Source organism: Alosa alosa, chromosome 21, assembly GCF_017589495.1.
Source record: "Alosa alosa isolate M-15738 ecotype Scorff River chromosome 21, AALO_Geno_1.1, whole genome shotgun sequence".
NCBI classification, from domain to species: Eukaryota; Metazoa; Chordata; class Actinopteri; order Clupeiformes; family Clupeidae; genus Alosa; species Alosa alosa.
In genome coordinates, this window is record NC_063209.1 from 4,516,646 (window position 1) to 4,536,843 (window position 20,198).

Here is a 20,198-nt window from a genome sequence, read left to right on the forward strand (position 1 = left end):
ACGGTGGTAGGCTATAATGTCACATGCTGCATCCAACACAAGTAGGACCTATCTACTTCAAAATATGCTAATACGTTTTCTTTGATGTTACGTTGGCGCACGCAGTCGGTCAAAAAAGTGCTGTGGAACATCTGCCAAGACTAGGGTAATCTAGCCCTTCTTTTCGACAATGTCACACTTCTTCACACTTGCACACCGTGCACAACAATAATTTAATCTTCAGACGGTAGCTTTGAACGAGAGTGAAATTGCAGAGGTCTTGTAGAAATAGTGAATCGACATCTGTATTAGTCCATTGTAATTGACTAAGCCCATGTGCATGTAGCACAGCATCCCAGGAACGTCATGGCAACTTGGTGAGAAGGGGCGGCGCTGTTATATTGCACCGCAAACGAGACTCGTCGACGCACCGCGGATCAGGCGACTAGACGAGTGGTAGGACTTGAACATGAACTAGCGTCAATTGCACGTTGTGCACCTCAACAAATAATGCAGTGACAGTAGGAATAACTAATATAGGCCAGAATTGGTCTTGGTAGAAGATGGCGCCGTCTGGCTCGCGCAGTATTAAACGGAGCTGTAAGAGAGTTTTACACTGGATCCCGGTTTTATTCATCTCCCTAATTGTGGCATGGTCTTACTACGCCTATGTTGTCCAGCTTTGTATTGGTAAGACTCTTTCTTCACTCAAAAGACTGTGACCTAGCTGTGTTTGCCAGTATTTCCGAAAGACTGTAAATATGAAATATGTGATGATTTGTAATACTAAAATGTAGCCTATCTGGCGTTAGCTGTAAAAATAAATCCGTTTCGTTCTGTTAGAATCACCCCGACTAAATTAATTTTCCAAATTAGTGGTCAGGAGTGGGTTAACATGAGCACATATGTCAACGCATGTGATGGCATCTGGAAAGCTCCAACAAAAAATGTTGAGTCACTTTCAGAGAGTTCTATTTGAGAGAAGTGAGTGAGCATAGCCAAAAATGTGATATTTTGAATAGGACATAAGCATGCAGGTTGTGTTATTGATTTGTACTCAAAAGTGTTCCTTTAAAATGTAAAATCTTATCTATTCATTTGATTGATGCGCTCCATAATCACGAGGTGTGTAAACTACATAGTATTCATGAAACATGCACTCCATTCCTCAATACATCAGTGTTCAAAGCATGCACTAGCCATTTGTGCACTGTCCAGATGAAAAATCACTTCCGGAATCAAGGCACAGCAGATTTATGTGGTGCTGTATCATCTGCCAGGATATAAATTAGTTAATAGTGAAGGACCTTACACAGCCACTAACACAATGCAACGGTGCTTAAATCACTCAGCCTCTATGTGAAGTACTCCATCTTCAGCCTGCAATACACTTTCTTCATCAATATACCATCTCAGCAGGTGGCATATGGGTCACTCATCTCGAGGCATCTGGGAGTCTGTCTCTGTGCCTGACAGTAACCATAACTTACGTTCAAAGGCAAATCTTATTGTCCTATGTCTCAGTAAGCTCAGCATGTCACCAACTAAGGCTCAGTCAGTTTAGAAGGCCGTTACTGTCAACAACAACATCTAGGGAGCCATTTACTGGAATTTGGTTGCTGGATATTCCCTGTGTAGCCTGTGTGAGCGCTGGTTAGGACAGCAGAGACCCACAGCACCAACTGCTGATGCTGCTGCTGAGCTCTAGCAGCGTTTCTGCTGAGCTGCAGTCAGACAGTCTCCACAGACAGCCCTTCCAGTTTGTCAGAGTGTGCACACACCAACTCGGAGCAGCTAGCCCCTAATCCCAGGGCAGGAAATGGTTTAAGGCTTCATGTTTGGCCCATTCATTATTGCAAGCTGTCAGCAAAATGTCAAGTAATTTGTGTGTGTGAGAGTGTGTAAGAGAGAGCATGATAAAGAGAAGGAGAGAGGAAAAAGAGGGAGGACCAGACCTGCTGAATTGTGTCCTCATCTCACAGTTTATTAGCAACATGTCATGTCCACAGAGAAATGAACTCAGGGAAATTGTTTTGGTAAGTAAATAGTCTAGAAAGCATTCCTATCTGATTCAGAGTGGCTAAGCTGTGGTGTGAAGACGTTAAAAGCTGACTATGTAAACTACCTCTTGCACAGTATGAATTAGATCAGAATGTGTACATGAATGCTAGATTGTTGTAGGTCAACTGAAAACAATGATTGTCATAATTTGTTCACGTCTCAATTGATAGTTCATTGTTGGCGATTTAGAGGCTTCAGCTGAATGGGACATTGTCATCATTATTAAAAAATGCAGTGGATTTTAGGCAGTGTGTACCCCATGGTACAAAAGGCTTACGAGTGTAATGTCAGCTGATCCCTCTGAAAGCTAATCTCATTGCCTTCCTGTCAAACGTAACCTCAAGCAATCTCTGCTTGACCCATTTCTTAATGGACAACCACTTAGTAGAGTTTTGAAATGCATGTTGTTCAGTACAGCAGCAATACTAGTTTTTGACAACCACATATTGTAGTGTAACACAGAGATTCACCAGACTGGTAAAAAGATTGTATAAAGTCAAAGCTATTATGTTAGGTTGGCTGGAACCTGACCTCTATATGGTAAAGGTGAAACAGGTATCCATACCTACAGTATATACTGTATCAGTGAACTGAACAGGCATATATAGTTTTTGACAATATACAAGGAAAATATCAGGCTAAATTAAAAATATGACTAATAAATTGAAATTACTATCAAATAATAAAACATACTTTTAACTTTTATCTGGATATACTGTATTACATTGACTGGTATACTGTGCACTGTTGTAAACTGTAAAAGCCTTAATGATCAGTTTATAAATCTTTTATTCACAATGAATGAAACTAAGTGAGCCATCTGCAGTATGTGTTCATAGGTCAACGGCATTCATTCCTGTGTCCAGCCTGAGTGTTAATGGCTCTGTATCCCTTTGGCAATGAACATACTGACCACAATGCCTCACATCACTTCATCCCAGCATCTCAGACTGATTCTCTGTCCAGTGCTGTCTAAACGTAGAGAGCCACTGGGACACTAGTCAGCAGCCAATGTCCTTACTGAAGGACTGTGTGCATCAGCGGACCCCATCATCTCCTCTAAGGGCACTTCACGGTCTACTGGCTTGCGCTGAAAAAATGAGTATAAGCAGTTCCTATAGTAGTAGTCCACAGGATGCATTAGGCCTACTGGTTTACATGAATGCTGAATGTTAAATCACAGCTTGTTAACATGGGCCTTTTGACTTTGATTCAGTCCCTAAACTTTGGGTCTGTTTAAATTAACATTAAAAATCAACTGTATTGACAAAAACGAATCTCTCATGAACAATTGTTTCTTGGTGGTCTGTATGTCCAGTAATATGATTACAAATAACTACAAACTGTTGTTTAAAAGAGTTATCTGATACGAATTAAATGACCATGCATATGGCTCATTCTATAAAACAGGTGCAATTTCCAACATTTTCATCTAAGGTAAACTACTTTTTATCCACAGCATTAAAGACATGATCACTCTCCAAAAAATATATTTTTTCACATTGAAATATAATGGATTGAAATATAATAAATGTGACGGGGTGGTATGTGACGTGGTGGTACACTTGATGATAAAATGGCTGTAGTTATCCAATAATGGTCAAGTTGACTTAACATACATGCCTCCAATTAGAAATGGAATTTGCTTAGCAATGATGTTAAAACTAATGAAGAACAGTTCTTCCTGTCTAATTTGCGTGACAGGTGGTTGGATTAAGCTTGACGGACCCACTCATAGTAATGAAAAAACAACAAATAAGCAATGTAAAAGAAAGTCAAGAGAATGAAAATAATGTAATTTCATTTCAAGGAACAGTTACTTGAAATGAAATTACATTATTTTCATTCTCTTGACTTTCTTTTACATTGCTTATTTGTTGTTTTCCAGTACTGGAAAATAACAACAGTTGATAAGAATATAACATTTACGTGGTGATATTTTAGATGTAAATGTCATGTCGGTCAACCTGGACACATGGAAATGGCCATGCACTTGTGAAAAATGGTTAAAAATAGTGTGATACTCTTTAAGAATAGTATTTTCTTGTACATCCTGTTAACAAGAACCCTTAAATTGTTAGAAACACTTAAATGTTGTGGATGCAAATGGAACCTGTTTCATAGAATGACCCATATGGGTTTTGATACATTGTCATGGCAACATCTTAATTGATATTGAGTAGTTATAAAAAGAAAGCTGCTCTAATACCTGCTCTGTTGGTATGCTTACAGGAGCTAGCAGTCTGTTTGGTACCACAAAGACAGATGGTCTGAGAAAAAAAATGCCTCTTCAGGGGATCCTCAGGGGATCCTTAATTAGCAACTAAAAGTTCTAAAATTGTCAGACTAATTCAGCAACTTCCAAAGAAACCAATGGCCATGACTTCCAATAGTTTGACATGTGCACTGCATGCTGATGGGGTACAGTTATGATAGCTGTTAGACAAAAGATGGATAGTAAATCTAAACATTACGTGCGTTGTCTCTCTGTAATTGTGTCTTCTGATCTTTTGACCCCTTTATTTCCAGCATCAATCGAAAATGTTGGTGAGAAAAGTAAGTGCATTTGTATTACATTTCGAGTTTCGAGCATGATGCCATAAAAAGTTGGAACTTGAAGAACAAACAAGTTTGACTATTCTTGGATGAGTGCTTTAAGTCCTCCTATTTCAGCATCTGACAATAGTAGGGTTCTCATGTCAGCAAATGTGTCATACATATTTTTTCACAGGGTAGTTCCACCTAGTCAACGATCTACCATATTAGATTGATTATGCAATTTTGGGATTTATTGCAGGGAAAACTCTTGGTTGTCTGTTGTTCTGCAACCAGGGAATTCCACTGATAAAGAAGATATTTTGCTTATGAAAGTTGCGCATTTGAATGCATTGATAGCTTTCACAACGAACCTTGAAAGCAACATTGTCCACTGTTTTTTATGTACCGGTAACTGAAAATTAGTAATTGATAAGCTTTTGCACACTGAGATAAAAACAGATTGAGCTGAGTTCAGTGGTAGCAGCCCTGAGATATGTTTTATTCAGTGTCTCACTATTGCTATTCTCTCATTTCAGTTGTTTACCTCCTGGCATATCATTTCTTCTTCATCATGTTTGTGTGGGCATACTGGCAAACCATCTACACCAAGCCCATGCATCCTCTGAAAGAGGTGAGTTTGTGTCTGCTTACTCTGAACGAAGATTGGCATAATCAGGGGAGTTGTTAAACAGGACTGCATGATCGTGACTCAGAAGTATATTCTTTAAGTGAAGAAAACGGTTTTCATTTCTCAAATGTATCAGCATTTTGCTTAGTCTATTCATAACCCTTAGTTATGAATAGACTCATTATATTACTTGGACTGGACATGAGTTATTTGTCATGAGTCTGTCCAAGGAGACTGTGGCTGATGTGGCTATGCAGCAGTTGTTCTTCCCCATAACATGTTACTGAGCCTCTCTTGAATATTGTTGCCTCTCTTGATATCATTTATTTGCCTGCCAGTTAGACATCTACAGGCAGAAGCTCCACTTGAATTCCAATAATAAAACAGGAATAACCACTGCAAGGTCCTGATCATGCGATATAAATACACCAAGTATACAGTGCACCATGTCCATATGTATGTGTATCAACAGTTTCATCTGTCGTATTCTGACAAAGAGCTTCTGGAGAGAGTGGACCGAGGAGAGTCTCAACAAGAGATTTTGAGAAGGATTGTCAAGGATTTACCTGTCTACACGCGCACAATGTCAGGAGGTACAAATCATATCTGTAGACTCCAACATCAAGCAGTTTCCCAATATGCACACACCAGTGTTTGTAAACACCAGTCTCCTGTTGTGTTTGGGACCTTTGTTCTCACATCATGTCTTGCAGTCTTGGCCGGGTGTTTATTAGGAGCATGTTTATTAAAACACACCACTTCCTCTGAATTTGCTGACTCTGCCTTTTACATTTACACTCCCTTCTAATGTGTCCCTGCGGACTGCATGTTTAATGCTCATGTTTATTCTGTTTGCATTTCTACATCGTCACTTGTTGACCTATAAGATGAGGTAGGTTGGGTTGATTGATAACTGAACAAATCTGGCTTCTCTTCAGCTATTCGTTTTTGCGACCGCTGCATTTTGGTGAAGCCGGACCGATGTCACCACTGCTCAGTCTGTGATAAGTATGACCTTCCACATGCCTGATCTGAATTTAATTGGGCTGTATCGATTGTGTTGATTACTCTTCCCAATCACCCCATGCCTCTGTTGTTTCTGTAGGTGCATCTTGAAGATGGATCACCACTGCCCATGGTGAGCACTACTTCAGTGTGTAAACCATTACTGTTAATAGACTTCTTTTGTTGTTAAGACTGACCTGTTTGCATTGAGGTTATCATTAAAACACTAACACTACCCACCTTCTCTCACTGCAGTATTTTATGATAATTACTTTGTCCTAAGAGACACTAGCTTAAAATGAGACAATTAGATGCAGCTTCCATGAATCTTTGCCTGCTGTTCCTGTGTGCTGTTACTTGCACTGTGGATTCACACCCACTCATTTTTCTTTCTTTTCTAAAATCTAGGGTGAATAATTGTGTCGGCTTCTCCAACTACAAGTTTTTCATGCTGTTTCTGGCGTACTCTTTACTCTATTGCCTTTTCATCACTGCAACAGACCTACAGTACTTCATCAAATTCTGGATGGTATGTTTAGAATTGCTGGATGATGGTACTCTTGATATTGAGGAGGATTGTATGTGTGGTAGTTAGGTTACGTGTGTATCAATAAGATAATTCCTTTCTTTGTGCTTTCTTTTAACAATGGTGATTTATCTCACAGGCTGGTGGTAAAATACATGATCGGCTGAACGAATATTTGGTAGGGAGTAGTCAATATCATCTGCGCTTCTTATAGGCTGCAGTGTAGCATTACTGTAGTTTACAGTGCAGTAGATTTATCTTATCTTTTATTTTGGAACAGTGCATGAAGTCTGAAAATGAGGGGAATTTTAATCAAACATTTGGGAACCTAAACAGGAACTGACACTGACTCAGTTGTCACTCAGTGACTGAATGTCTTGATTAAAGCCCACCAATAGTTCAGGTCTTGTTTATGCCAGTATGCAGTTACTGTTATGCTATTATCTTTGTTAGTTGGTAATTGGCAAAAATATTCAAAAATGTTCATAAAGTTCAAATGTGCCTTCTGTCTTATTCAAATGTTTGATCGATTTTTCCATTTTTGTTTGTGACATTTCACAGAGTGGTTTGCCAGACACCCAAGCCAAGTTCCACATTATGTTCTTGTTCTTTGCTGCCTCTATGTTCTCTGTCAGTCTGGCAGCACTGTTTGCCTATCACTGCTGGCTGGTTTGCAAAAACAGGTCAACTCTTGGTGAGTCACACTGACCATCATTGTTTTATAGTTATCAATGTGTACATAACATATTTCTATACATAAAATAAAACAATCAATTAAGGACGGATACAATGGAAAAATGAAATATTATTCACTGATGGAATATCTTCATAAATGTTTTTTTTTTGCCATATTCCACATTATCCATTAAGTAGGGGTACATTATTGACATGATCATATAAATTGCGTAAGTAGTATAACAGTGTAAAGATAAAAAGTATCATTTGGTTTCAGAGGCTGTCCGAGCGCCTGCGTTCTGTCACGGACCTGACAAAAATGGCTTCAGTTTGGGCATCAGCAAGAACTTCCGCCAGGTCTTTGGTGATGAGAAGAAGTTTTGGCCAGTACCCGTATTTTCAAGGTAAGTGTAGAAAAGTTGTCTCTTACTACTTTTAACAGGTAAATGAATATCTCAGCCAAAATTGAATGAACCTACTCAAACTTATTGTTAAAGCCTAACAACTGCTGAATTGTTCTGGAAAGAAAAATGGCACCATTTATCACTTAATCAATATTAAAAGTATATAAATATGGTACGAGTGGCTTTCATTTTAAAGAATGTCATTTTTTTTGCTTTCATTAAAAAGTGGGAGATTGATGGTGTTATTAGGGGACCTCAGGACTATGGCTTTGTGAGAAATTGCACTTGCAACATTCACCTTAAAAAAACGCCTTGTGAATTACACAAAGTAGCTGTTGTGCCTTAAAATAATGGCTTCAAACTCTGTTCTGGTGCTGGTACATTATTCCAATTAAAACTTGTTATAACTGTTGCACAGCTTCAACACATAAAGAAGGAACCTGTTCATATCAGGAATATATGAATGCCAACACTTATTATGTCTGGATGTTTGGTTAAGCGTTAAATGATTGGAATATATGGTCCCTGTTTGGATGTTGCAGTAAGGTGTTGTTTGCTCTGTGAGTAGCCAGACAGTAACATCAATAATGTACATGACATGACATCCTCTCATGTTGCTTGACTGTGATGTTGGTGGCAGAGATCTATTGTGCTTTCTTTTAATGGTTATAATCACATGCAGTTTAGGAGATCTATTGTGCTTTCTTTTAATGGTTATAATCACATGCAGTTTAGATCTATTGTGCTTTCTTTTAATGGTTATAATCACATGCAGTTTAGGAGATGGCTGCGCCTTCCCTACTTGTCTCGTAAACAACCAGGACCCTGAACAGCCTTCTACACCTCCTAGCCAAAGCCCTCCCAACAAAAGGTTTGTCAGCACTCAAAACTCCACACACAGCAATGGTCTCCCACTCTGTTTTTTTGGGGTAGTCACTATTTTCACATTATGTACATAATTTAGTACACATAATTCATCTTACAACATTGCTGCTAGATCTTAATGTACTAAGGAAACACATCTGTGATCAAAGAATGTTACCAGTTAATTCGAGCATAGTGCACAAATATGCTTAGTTATTAAAGTCCGTCTGGCTTGGTAGACAAGTGAAAGTGATCATCTAACTCCATCCTGTTAGTCCTGGTGAAACAGCACCTAATGTGTTCTACTGTCTTCAGCAGTGGTGGAGAGGCCCACCAGTTCCCTGCCAAGCCACTGAGAGAGTCTCAGAGTCGGCTGGTCCACAGTGGCGAGTCGTTTCGAGAGAGCGACGGACCTGAGGACCGAGAGCGGACTGGTGAGAGGACAGCGGCCGGATATCCACCCACTGGCCTTTATGGAGCCTGTCGGACATAGAGCTTAGCTTACTGAATGCTGATGTAGGTCATTCAGAGGGCTCTGGGCTAAAACAAATGATATCACAAACTCTTAGTTGTTCTCTGTACTCACATGATTGGATCCAAGAGCAGCCTTCGTAGAACAGAATCATCAGAACAGTCACATGCAGTCATAGCCAGTTCTATTTCTAGCCGTTCTTATTGCCCTGATAAATAGACACCATGTACAAGTTGTTGTCTTGCAGTAGCCGTCCAGCATGATTATGTACAACCACCATACAGTGCATGTATTGGCATACTTTTGATTAAGGATCTTTGAGAGTTAAATTAACTTCTTTCTTGATTTAACACCACCAGTGATGACACATTTTGCTGTATTACTAGATATATAGTTTGTGTAAATAACAGTGTATTTTTGGTTAGATAAAAAAAAGCATCCACATGTCCACATAGGGAGGGAAAGTAATGTCATCGCCCCCTGCTGGTTGCATTCCTAGAGCATAGCGGAGTTGATGGGATTCTACATAGCTCATTTTTTTTGGGGCCACCTCTATTGGTTCTAGTGGTCGTCCTTTATTTTTAGGACCAGTATGAATTGTTTTGAGTTTTTTTTGTAACATGGTGATAATGAACGACAGTTGCATGTGACGTCACCAGTTTGGCCGCTTCACGTGACTATTAGGTGTAGTCCGTTCATGAAACGAAAGGAGCAATTTCGTTTTTTTAAAAGAAGGCAAAATAGGGTCTGATTTGGCTTCATAATGTTTTTTTGAAAACTAAGTCTATGGTACTTAACATTGGAGCTGCTCTTTGATAGGAATGAAACCACTGGTTTTTACTTTCCCCTCCCTATTCCAAGGCCACTTGTTGATTCATGCTAAGCATACTATACTAGAGCTTTATAGCACTAATCCTTAACTGTTTAAGTCTCCTCCTTTCCCATTCCTTAGGTACACCAAATCCAGCTATGACACTAGAAAATGAAGTGTAAATGGAAAATGTGTGGATTTTCCTTGTGAAAGGTTTGTGAAATGTGCATATACTTACACACTTAAAAAAAACTCAAAAGTAAATTCTGTGCTAATGTGTTGAACTAATCGATAAACTGAATATTCATGAGCAGGTTTTTGTTCTTTCTCTCTACAGACGAGGTCCCAGTAAGTGGACAGAACACAAGGTCCTACAACACGAGTGCCTACCTGATGTGTTGTTGGGACAATGGTACTGTACTGTAACCCATGCGCTTTGAACAAGTTACTCCAGTACAATGCACCCCACCAAGGGCTGTTTTGGTCACCAGAGCTTACGGACCACCATGCTTCTGGCTCGATCAATATTGTGTCCTTATATAAATCTGAAAACCAGTTGTTTTCTGTCAGACAGTGCAGTAACACAAGTGTTCTGAATGCCTAGGACAGAGATATGTTAATGCATGTAGTTTTTAAGTCTGCTGAATGTTCAAGTACAAACTCTCAAAAGGGCCGGAAAGTTGGTTTGTGAATGGAAAATGAATTGCCTAAAGATGGAGTGCTTGGTGACCTTGTTCAGTTCTTTGAACCAGGATTGGTCATGTGGTTCAGCTAATGCAAAAAAAAAAAAACACCAGTTGCGATTACAAAAGCACAGTAGACCATTGGATTTGTTGTAATGGTCATGCCCTGCATATAATTCAAATGACTTCCTAGAGGTCCTAAGGCTGTCACTGTTCTCTTTAGCACCTCCTAGCTGTCATTACGGTGCATGTCAATTTACTAGGGAGGTATCAGAGGGGACAGACCAGTGCTCTTGACTTTTACATCCTTACAATGGGCAGGAAGGACAGGTTAAGACCATTTTGAATGTCTTACAAGATATTTATAAACTTGTGACTTTATGTACTGGCTGGAATGGATTTTTTTTTTAACAATGACAAGTGTGAACATGTTTATTTATTAAAAAGGAAGAACAGGGTTGACATTGGTTATTGGAAAATTCCCCCCACATTTTCAATCTCTTAGTGATGTTTTACTCTCCGAAAATATGCATGAAAAGTATTTTGAAGCAAATCCGAATATTCCTAGGAGCTTAATTATTCCAGATTTAACATAACAAAATTGGACAGTGGTTACCAATAGAACAACATACACCAAACACTTTGTGGCTTAATGGCGCAAAAAGGGGAAGCCTACATTGGTTTGCTAACTGTCATGCAATACCAAAAACAGATATACCTGGCTATATAACCCTGTGAAACAATTTAAGGCTGTTAGTATATTCATAACCATTCCACAAAGGCATCTGAAATTAAGCTTTCAGAGCTCCTTAGGATCAAATTATCTGTGTTCAATTAATGTAATTAGTAACCAGGTTCCTCCACTGCAACTCCAGCATAAGTTGGCATATCACTAAATTTAATAAGAAGTTGGTGCCATAGGCCTACCTTATGAAGCATAAGAGTATGTATCTGACACTTGTTTTGTACATTTCAGTATTTTTGTAATCAGGATGTTTACTCTGCCATGTCTGGTTAAATATAACATGCTTGATGAATAAAACAATTGAATACATGTGAATGCTTGATTCACCTGCTACAATCCCCTATAATTTTAACCCTGCTTTAAGGAATACAAATACTGTTTAAAATGTTTGAAAACTCTACTGATTCTAAGTCAATGTAGTTTTGGGCCAAATGTATGGATTGTTTTCATAAATGTGCATTGTATGGTATTTGTTTGAACAATGTGCTTTGGTTACTATGAAAGGTCAAGCTTTGTTTCTGTATATGTAAGAAATACATTGTATCAGTTACAGATGTATTGCTTAGAAATTCTTTTTTAATATGCTAATAGTGAATTATTTGGGTAACTTGCACTGAATATCTTAATCTTGAATAGACAAAAACCTTTGCATATATGATCAAGTAAACATCTGAAGTTTTGATTAAGGGCTGGACTCTCGTTTGGTTGAGTGAGTATGACCCCAAGGGTAACTAGATTTGAACACTACAGATTATTATATTATAAGACACTGCTGCTGTCTTCAATGATGCCTTTGGTGACCCAACACCACTATGACTGGGTGATTTAAAAATATATATATATATATATATATATATATATATATATTAACATCATAATATTGGCTTTATACCACTTAGTTTACCAAAATGTATCTGCGCTACATACAAATGTCATTTATTTTTATTCTGTTCACATTGGCGAAATTTACTACCTCACAGTAATGTATAGCTACAATAATTTCGGCTATCAAAGTTAATCCCAAACAGGTTTTTTGGTAGCAGGGTTGGTAATACTGTGCAGTGGAGTCCCTTTTTATGAGGATCTCCTCATTCTTATTTTCTTCTTTGAGAAAAAAACGTAGCTATTGCTATTAACAGCCCCCTCAGTAAAAAAAAAACCCCACTTCTTTCTAAACCACATCTATACAGTACCAGTTTCATTAATGCCTAATGTGTATGTAAACAAAGCATTTGTCAGCAGCATAGTGGTTTCTGCAGAGATTTTGAGAAATTCCTGTCATCTGTGTATCCTTAAACTATAGTAGTATTCTCATCATGAGGCTAAATGTTATTTGTTATCCTGAAGATATTATATATGATCAATTCCACTTTTTAAATTTGGTGACCATGTTTACGAAGCTATTTGGAAAACAACTGTAAAAAAATGACATGTTCGCATGTTCAAATGATGTCTCTATGACACAACATCTTGGAATATCTGATATAAAATGTGATTTACTACTGTTATACAATATAATGTGCTAAAACTCTACCCTTATGCAAATTTGATGTGATCATGATCAAAGACATAATATCTATTAATGCTGCTCTAGATCATCAAATATAGTCGTAGTTAGCACTTTTTGCTCTTTAATAGTCGATTCACATAATGCTTATTACTATTGCAAGAGCTGCCTTTTGTTTGCATTGTTCACAACATTGCTTACTAATGAATGAATTTTCAAATATTATATATGGTATTACCCTTTCTATATTTTCTATAGTTTTCAAAATGTATAATATTGCAACTTAATTATTTCTGTCAACTATTTTTATTGTGAAAATTGCTGCCAATAATATGTCTTTTAAATGTCTGTCTCTGCTACTTATGTTCTTTATGAAACGCGTTGTCCTTTATGCATAAAAGGTGCTACACAAATAAAGTGGTGTCCTATTGATGTCAGAATGTCTTTTCAAATGTATTCCACTCCACACAATGTGATAACAAACAATGTTTTCTAGCCTTTTCTTGTATTTCTATAAAACAAATGTCTACAAATACACATACAAAGTTTACATGCTCAGTTAATGTGTTAGAAAAAGAAACAAAGCTTTTATTTACAAAAGCTCTAAAAACTCACCCTTTATGTTGCATATCCTCGTTAAGATGAATCCTTTTAGACATAAATGAAGTCACCAAACTATCAGTAGCCTCACCTCAAACATTAAAAAAAAATGTGTGGAATCATCCATGGCTCTGCTTCTTGATATACGTGTCATCCACTGAGACTAGAAACAGGGTTGCAGGAAACTAAAATAATAGATATCGCTATTAACTATCATCACATTATGATTTTTCTAGCAAGATCCCAACTGCAACAATACACATGCAAGCCGATCTTCCAAGTCACATCAGAAAAAAACGTCCCAAAAAAGGTCAGGCTTTCAGGCTTGCGAGTTTCTGTACACCCTACTTCAAATCCATGGATGTTTACACTGATGCAGGAGGCATTCCAATCAATCAAAGAAACTGACCCAACGCCTCTGCTGTTCATGAACAAAAATACATCAAATTCAGATCATCCCTCACAGGAAGATAAAAGCTGTTAAGTGCTGAGGTCGCTGTTATCTGCCACACCTGGCAGCCAACAAATGATAAAGAGGCTGAGCCCATGCACAACTGAACACAAGTCACTCATGCCGTTAGAGAAACGTGGGCTACTGTTCAACACAGCATTTATTTCAACACCTGCAGCTCGTGCAGCAGTGCTACGGTAGGCAACACAGAGTTTTAAATAACAAACAAAAAAACGAGTCAGAGAAAGAAGAAAAAAAACACTTTGCGCAGAGTTCAACAATCCGCAATGCAAGTAAAAAGGATTCCACTGATATTAGGTTGGCGGGATAAGATTACTTCTATGCATTATTTCTTCGATGAATAAAAGGCTTTGAGCTCTTCTTCTTACTAAAACACTACAAAAACCTTACATCAACTTTTCCTTAACATAAAAATGGACTATAGCTGTGAAAAAAATATCTTTTTTTTGTTTGTTTTTACTAATGGCAGTTAGGAATCACATCCCATACTGTAAAACTGGTGCACACCCCATAGTAAACAGTAAAATCAGTGCCCCACCAGCCTGTCATTGTCTCCTTTTCTGTATGAATGGAAGATCCGTCCATAAAATAGTCTATCAAATAAGAGAGCATGGACATAATCCTATCATCAGGGAAGAGCACAACAACATAAAGTAGTGTTATTCAGCTATCAAATGATTGACACAAATAATAAAATGTAATAAATTAAAATCTAAAGAAGGAAACAATGTAGCTGATATTAAGGCTGAGATCTGTTGGGGGAGAACATGAACTAGAACACTATGTACCCTAGTCACTCCTTTGCTCTTCAACGAATAGACTGAAACAAATGGTAAGAAAGAGAAGGCAACCAAGGGAACTCGTTCCTTGTAGCTTTTCATACAAGTCTGACGATAGCTTTAAAGTGCAAAATATTTACTTTTAAGAAAAATGTAACTAACAAAAGTATAAACTGGTGCTTATATGGTGCTCTGCATGTGAAGTTCAAATAAACCTATAAGCAATTTCAAGGAGCTTTCACAGAAAATAACATGAAATGCTTGATCATGGTGTTCCAGACAGTGTTTGCAGTGGGGTGAAGCAGGCACCGACTTTTCCTTGTCAATTCATTTGTTGACCAACCTTGTAAATACAAGGTTCCGGGAAAAAAGCGTTGCCGACTAAACCATACAATGCCTTCATCGGTGGAGATATTTCACGTGGATCGGACAAGATGGAGGTGAGGTCCTGGGAAGAAGAGGTGGAGGTCCAAGGGGACAAGGAGGTCATGACTGCTGCTTATTGGCCTCCTCCTCATAGGCATTACCTGTGCCATTCTGGACATAGGAAGAGCCTGATCCAAGCCCATACAGGTGACCACAGTACTTGCCGTCATCTATATGGTCCTCAAAAAACATCTGCGACATAAGAGAACGTGTACAATGGGTACAGCGGTCGTCATATGGAATCCACGAAATGCTAGTCAAGAAACCAGAAAGAGCTGGTTGAGATGTATACAAATGGGTGTAATTAAAACATCTACTGTATACACACTCTACACAACCTCAGTGTTTGCTTTTAGATATGAATACAATGCTACTCATAATTCCTAGTAAGAGTTGTTGTTGTCAGCTTTGGAGTCCATTGACAGCACATACCTCTCTCATTTTGAAGAAAGCCATTCCGGTCAGAAGTGAATCAGATCCCGCCTGATGCTGGGGTCCAATTCTCTCCAGCTCTAGCTGCTCCGCCACCTCCTGAAGGCCTCCCTGTCAATCATATTTACAGCTGTCAATCAAGCTCATAATGGTGCAGTATCAAAAACTATTAATGCTGTCAAAGAAACGCTGTTAAAACAGTAGCTTCCACACACATATTTTCAGACATTACAGAAAGGTATGTTGATAATGGTATTGATCGATTTGTCACATTTAAAGTAAATAAAAATAGTTCAGGGTTCCCACTCTAAATCAAATGTAAAATTCCATGACTTTTCCCTGACAAAAAACCTGAATTTCCATGACTTACTATATAATGAATGGTACAATATACCGACCAATGATTTCAGAGCAGCCACGTAGATTTCAAGAATCTTTTACTTTTTTAGAGCGGGAGATGAATAAATGGGCATTGAATAAACAAAGTTGGCCTACTCAAGCAAACAGTAAAGCTAATAACCAGGTATACACCAATTTTGCGTGGAAATATATTTGTATCAATGTCTTTTGGCAAGTACGTTTTAAACTGCTGCAACAAAATGCCCTGATATTCCATGACTTTGCACCAAAAATTATAAAATTCCCTGACTTTCCATGTCTGGAATAGACTTTCCAAAATTCCATGATATTCCAGAAATTCCATGACCCGAGAGAACCCTGATAGTTTCATACCTTAAGATTTTTGCAGCTTTTCATGAGGTATTTTACATCATAGATGCTAGGGAAGAACAGACGAAGGATCTCAAAGAAGTCAGCCTCTTCTTCTGGCAGGTTGGAGTTGGACAAGATTTTGATTAGGTAACCAAAGTCATAACCACTGCAAAACACACAAGGGCAAAATAAAAACTTGACCTTACATAAAAGCAAATTCACGTTTAAAAAAAAAGTTAAAAAAATGTTTTAAGTGTATAGTTTTGTTCTAAAAATAAACACAAAATAGACTGACACAGCATTCCTAAACAGAACAAATAATATATTTGTAAAAAGGCATGGAGTCAGAGAATAACTAGATTATGTTAAGAGCATAATTAAGATGGCAAAGTTTGTGAAATACTGAATTTTGGTGAAATGTTTGCTACTTCCTTGTAGGAACTGGGTCTATTTTGAGTGTTGGTGGAAGTTGGCTGACCTGTGGAATGACAGCCACTTCACGCCCTCACAGAGCACCACGCCAGATGTCATGAGCAGCTCTGCAAAGTACAGGGTCTCAATGCCCTCCTCCTCGTGCTTCTTAAACTGGATACCAGATGTAGTCAAAAGTTCTATGGAGTCCTGTGCATACATATCTTCTCTGCAATGACAAAAGCACAGTAGACGACTGAGCATTACAATGCAAGTTCAAACCAAGCTCTGAGTTGGACTACACCCACCGACATCATGAAAACTGCCAAAAGGTGGGCATGGGATCAGTGGTGATGGGGTTACTCCATCTGAATCACATTGCAGTCATATTTAAAAACATAAATAAATAAAAGTATTCTACCTCTTTGACCACCACTTTCAATGACACAACACATTTCTCAATAATCAGTGATACTGACCTTAAATGCATATGATAATTGGCTACACGATAATTGGCACAAGATAATTGACTACAAACATCAAATTCCAGGGCTCTACTGCTAAATAGACATAAAATGTCTTTCAGATTGAAGCCATTAGTAGGTAGAGGGAAAGTATGTATATTTGCTATTTATAGCTAAGCTAAGTGCTAAGTGGAGACCTTGACTTTTAGAGTGTCATATGAGAACATGGAACTTACGTGAGGTTGAACTTAAAGTTGAATTGCCATGTTGATGTTCCAGGAGGATATTCACCCTGCTCATTCATGAAGGTCAAACCCAACTGGATTATCTTAAGCAAGTCAACATTACAACGCAGGAGCTGATATTGGTAGTCTGCATTGCTCCGGAATTCTCCGATGGGCCTGGCGACAACTCCAGGGAATTCTGTATCCTTCAGAAACACAAAGAAAAACAAATGTTAGTCTCAGTTTGACCCACCTACACACAGCTGTGAAAAAGGTGAAAGGGATTCCATCAACAAACCATAGCAACATAGTTGTATTTACGGATGACCTGCCGGATCCTCTTCAGTTCCTCATCCAGGTTGTAAGCCCAAACCTCGCATATTCTTTGGCTATGATCCACAGTAGCTGCAGGCATAGTGCAACTTAGATGCCAAGCATCAGAAGCAGAGCGCAAATCTTTGACGAAACCTTCATGGGACTGGTACCCTGATCCTCCCTAATATGCTGAAAAGGGACGGACGAACCATGTCAACACAAGAGCATCAAAAGTGATTCCAGAGAGAGCACCTTAAGTGATCAAGAGATGACAACAGAACAGCATTTGGAGATGACTCATCTACCTGCAGGATAATAATAATTATGTAATAAAGGTTTGTGCAAGCAAGTCCCCCACCTACATTTTCAAGTAACCTGACAAGCACATGTGCAACCCAAACATTGCTGTTTTTCTTTGATGGTCTAAACTCTTCACAATGCATGGGGTTGCTTAGGAATGTATTTAATGCACAAACACAATTGTGTAAAGAAATTCTCCTATGGTTTCATCCACATAGTGCAATATGCATGCACACAAGTCCACATATGGCCCCATCAGGCTGACTCCTGACATAGCATGGCAAGATGACTCAATTCACCACCACACCTACTTAACGGTTTGTGTATTGATGGTACAATGGTTCTTGACTCACATTGTTCTCTCAAACTCAAAATGACAAAGGATCATCTTTGGAACACTACCCCAAGGCAATTCAATAAAGCATGTCAAGAAACCACAACATGGATACACATCTGTGCAGATCCAGTTTGAAGAAACAGAGAGCAGTTTTGCTGGTGTGGTTAGGCCTACTGGTCTACACTCAGCAAATCTGATTCTGATCTGAAATTTTATTCTAGGACATAATCTCTGACAAGTATAGCCTTGTCAAACAACGTGTGTGCAACACAGCAGACGCAAATACCCCTGTCAAAGCTTATTTCGTAACAGCTTAGGTCAGGATGGTCTGTAGACTCAAGAAGAAGGGTTAAAACACATAATTTCCTGCCCAATAGTGCTGTTCTATTAAACATCGCCAAGCAAATGGAGATCATACCAACCCAGCCAATGCTGTTGCTTTTGTCACCAAGGCAGTGCATCAAAATCAAATGTCTTAACCAGAGAGGAGTGAAAACAATTATTGTAGACTTACTTGAGATGCTTTGACGTAGGCTTTGCGCTATAGAAAGATGAGGACCTCAACAAACCCTAGCTGCCACCAGACGTTAGGTATTGTCTCCAGAAAAAAAAGTAATTTCAGCGTCACGTCACTGCTTGACTTGCTAGACCGTAACACATGCTAACAACGTGAAACAACCACAGTGGCATATCTCGTTGTTTATTGTTTGGACGGAGAGACACTTTTTGGTAACCAGAAATGGAAAAAGTGTTTTGTCCTAGGACAGGCTTCATTCGAAACAACTACCGTTGGTCTAGCTAGCCAGGTTAACGCGTAAAGTTAACGCAGACGTCGGTTAGGCATCGGTCATATCTGTTGAGGTCAGTGGTTGTTTGTAGATAATGTCAGTTTGTAAAAATACAGGCCATGCACTGCTGTAACTTGGTCTTTTGCCTATTACTGATCCAGCAAGAATGCAAACTTTATTTGAGAAAATTACTTGCTGGTAAGGGCTAAGTAGCTAATTAGCTAGCTAGCCAGCCATGAATTCGTCCTGTCCTGAGGCGAATTTTATTCTGGCCAGCCGGGCAGAACTTACCTTTTCTCAAACAAGGTAGTGCACGTTACACCTAAACTAACTTTGCAATAAACGAATATTCTTAACGTTATGTTTAATCATAGGAATCGTCTTCTGGAATAACTCATAGGAATAACTACAGAGACGCCACCTCTGACTTACTGCGCAAGTCCATGACGTCATCATATGAATAACCTTTGAACCACATCTACATAGAGTGTGCCAGTGACTTCCGTTTTACTTCCGCTACAAGGGACCTATCTTTCAAAAAAATATGAACGGGAGTTAATGGAGAGATAACAATTATTTTTTGGTCCGGTTTGAATTGTGTCACGAATTTCACATATGATGTGTGTGAATTTAAAAGATAATTTTTCACGTCAAGAAAGTACTGTTGTTCGATAGACTTCAAAAGTTATGTTGGTTTTGTGCGAATCCGCTCAGTGGACTACATCTCTCGACTCGAACGATGTACGTCACCAACGTAATTAACGATAAGATTAGCTGTTATGCTAGTTAACGGTTGCATCTTGCTGCCTGCTATGTCACTTAACAGTATCTAATGTACAGTCTATGGACGAATACAACTTACCTGATGTGTTTAATCCTCTGACTCATGGTATTTTCATCGGCAAGGAAAGCCCAAATAAGACCTGTTGCTGGTATGCTACAATCTAGTGTGGCTGTGAATGAGCTAACGTCACTAGCGCGACTGATGGGTTTGTAGAAGCTAGTTCTAGTCGTTGGAATTACGATCTTTCACAATGTTGT

At 38.6% G+C, this 20,198-nt stretch overlaps 2 protein-coding genes and 1 long non-coding RNA gene across 14 annotated transcripts; 1 reads left to right on the plus strand and 2 right to left on the minus strand.

The window, feature by feature from the left end:
- The first annotated feature begins 387 nt into the window (after positions 1–387).
- Positions 388–12,223, plus strand: zdhhc2 (zinc finger DHHC-type palmitoyltransferase 2). Of its 7 annotated transcripts, none has more exons than XM_048230945.1 (14): positions 388–669; positions 4,570–4,596; positions 5,115–5,209; positions 5,679–5,799; positions 6,145–6,214; positions 6,312–6,344; positions 6,620–6,740; positions 6,877–6,915; positions 7,299–7,431; positions 7,690–7,816; positions 8,592–8,687; positions 8,996–9,114; positions 10,105–10,176; positions 10,301–12,223. In XM_048230945.1, exons 1-13 carry the CDS (start codon positions 543–545, stop codon positions 10,143–10,145), a joined length of 1,149 nt encoding a protein of 382 aa, XP_048086902.1. In that variant the 5' UTR covers positions 388–542; the 3' UTR covers positions 10,146–10,176; positions 10,301–12,223. The 7 variants fall into 7 exon arrangements, with proteins under 7 accessions (XP_048086902.1, XP_048086903.1, XP_048086906.1 ...); XM_048230946.1 differs by having other exon boundaries at positions 8,999–9,114; XM_048230949.1 differs by lacking the exon at positions 6,877–6,915 and having other exon boundaries at positions 8,999–9,114.
- LOC125286176 lies at positions 9,071–10,421 on the minus strand. The gene is made up of 3 exons (XR_007192133.1): positions 10,354–10,421; positions 9,267–9,360; positions 9,071–9,160 (listed from the first exon to the last, which is right to left on the minus strand). It is a non-coding gene; the product is annotated as an uncharacterized LOC125286176 (long non-coding RNA).
- Positions 12,224–13,332: 1,109 nt separating the features above from the next.
- cnot7 (CCR4-NOT transcription complex, subunit 7) lies at positions 13,333–19,613 on the minus strand. 6 transcript variants are annotated; one of them, XM_048230953.1, is made up of 7 exons: positions 19,449–19,613; positions 17,716–17,921; positions 17,430–17,623; positions 16,797–16,958; positions 16,340–16,484; positions 15,608–15,718; positions 13,333–15,367 (listed from the first exon to the last, which is right to left on the minus strand). In XM_048230953.1, the coding sequence occupies exons 2-7, from the start codon at positions 17,830–17,832 to the stop codon at positions 15,236–15,238; spliced, it is 861 nt and encodes a 286-aa protein (XP_048086910.1). In that variant the 5' UTR covers positions 17,833–17,921; positions 19,449–19,613; the 3' UTR covers positions 13,333–15,235. The 6 variants fall into 6 exon arrangements, with proteins under 6 accessions (XP_048086910.1, XP_048086909.1, XP_048086908.1 ...); XM_048230952.1 differs by having other exon boundaries at positions 17,716–18,967; XM_048230951.1 differs by having other exon boundaries at positions 18,884–19,613.
- Positions 19,614–20,198: the final 585 nt, after the last annotated feature.

Excerpts from the sequence above, each read along its gene's own strand:
- zdhhc2 (XM_048230943.1), top strand. The coding sequence starts at position 543 with ATGGCGCCGTCTGGCTCGCGCAGTATTAAACGGAGCTGTAAGAGAGTT. Across the intron at positions 5,210-5,678 it reads CCATGCATCCTCTGAAAGAG|TTTCATCTGTCGTATTCTGA; the intron begins GTGAGTTTGTGT and ends GTGTATCAACAG. Across the intron at positions 7,817-8,591 it reads CCAGTACCCGTATTTTCAAG|TTTAGGAGATGGCTGCGCCT; the intron begins GTAAGTGTAGAA and ends AATCACATGCAG.
- cnot7 (XM_048230953.1), bottom strand. The coding sequence starts at position 17,832 with ATGCCTGCAGCTACTGTGGATCATAGCCAAAGAATATGCGAGGTTTGG. Across the intron at positions 15,719-16,339 it reads AAAGCTGCAAAAATCTTAAG|GGAGGCCTTCAGGAGGTGGC; the intron begins GTATGAAACTAT and ends TATGATTGACAG. Across the intron at positions 15,368-15,607 it reads CTTTCTTCAAAATGAGAGAG|ATGTTTTTTGAGGACCATAT; the intron begins GTATGTGCTGTC and ends CTTATGTCGCAG.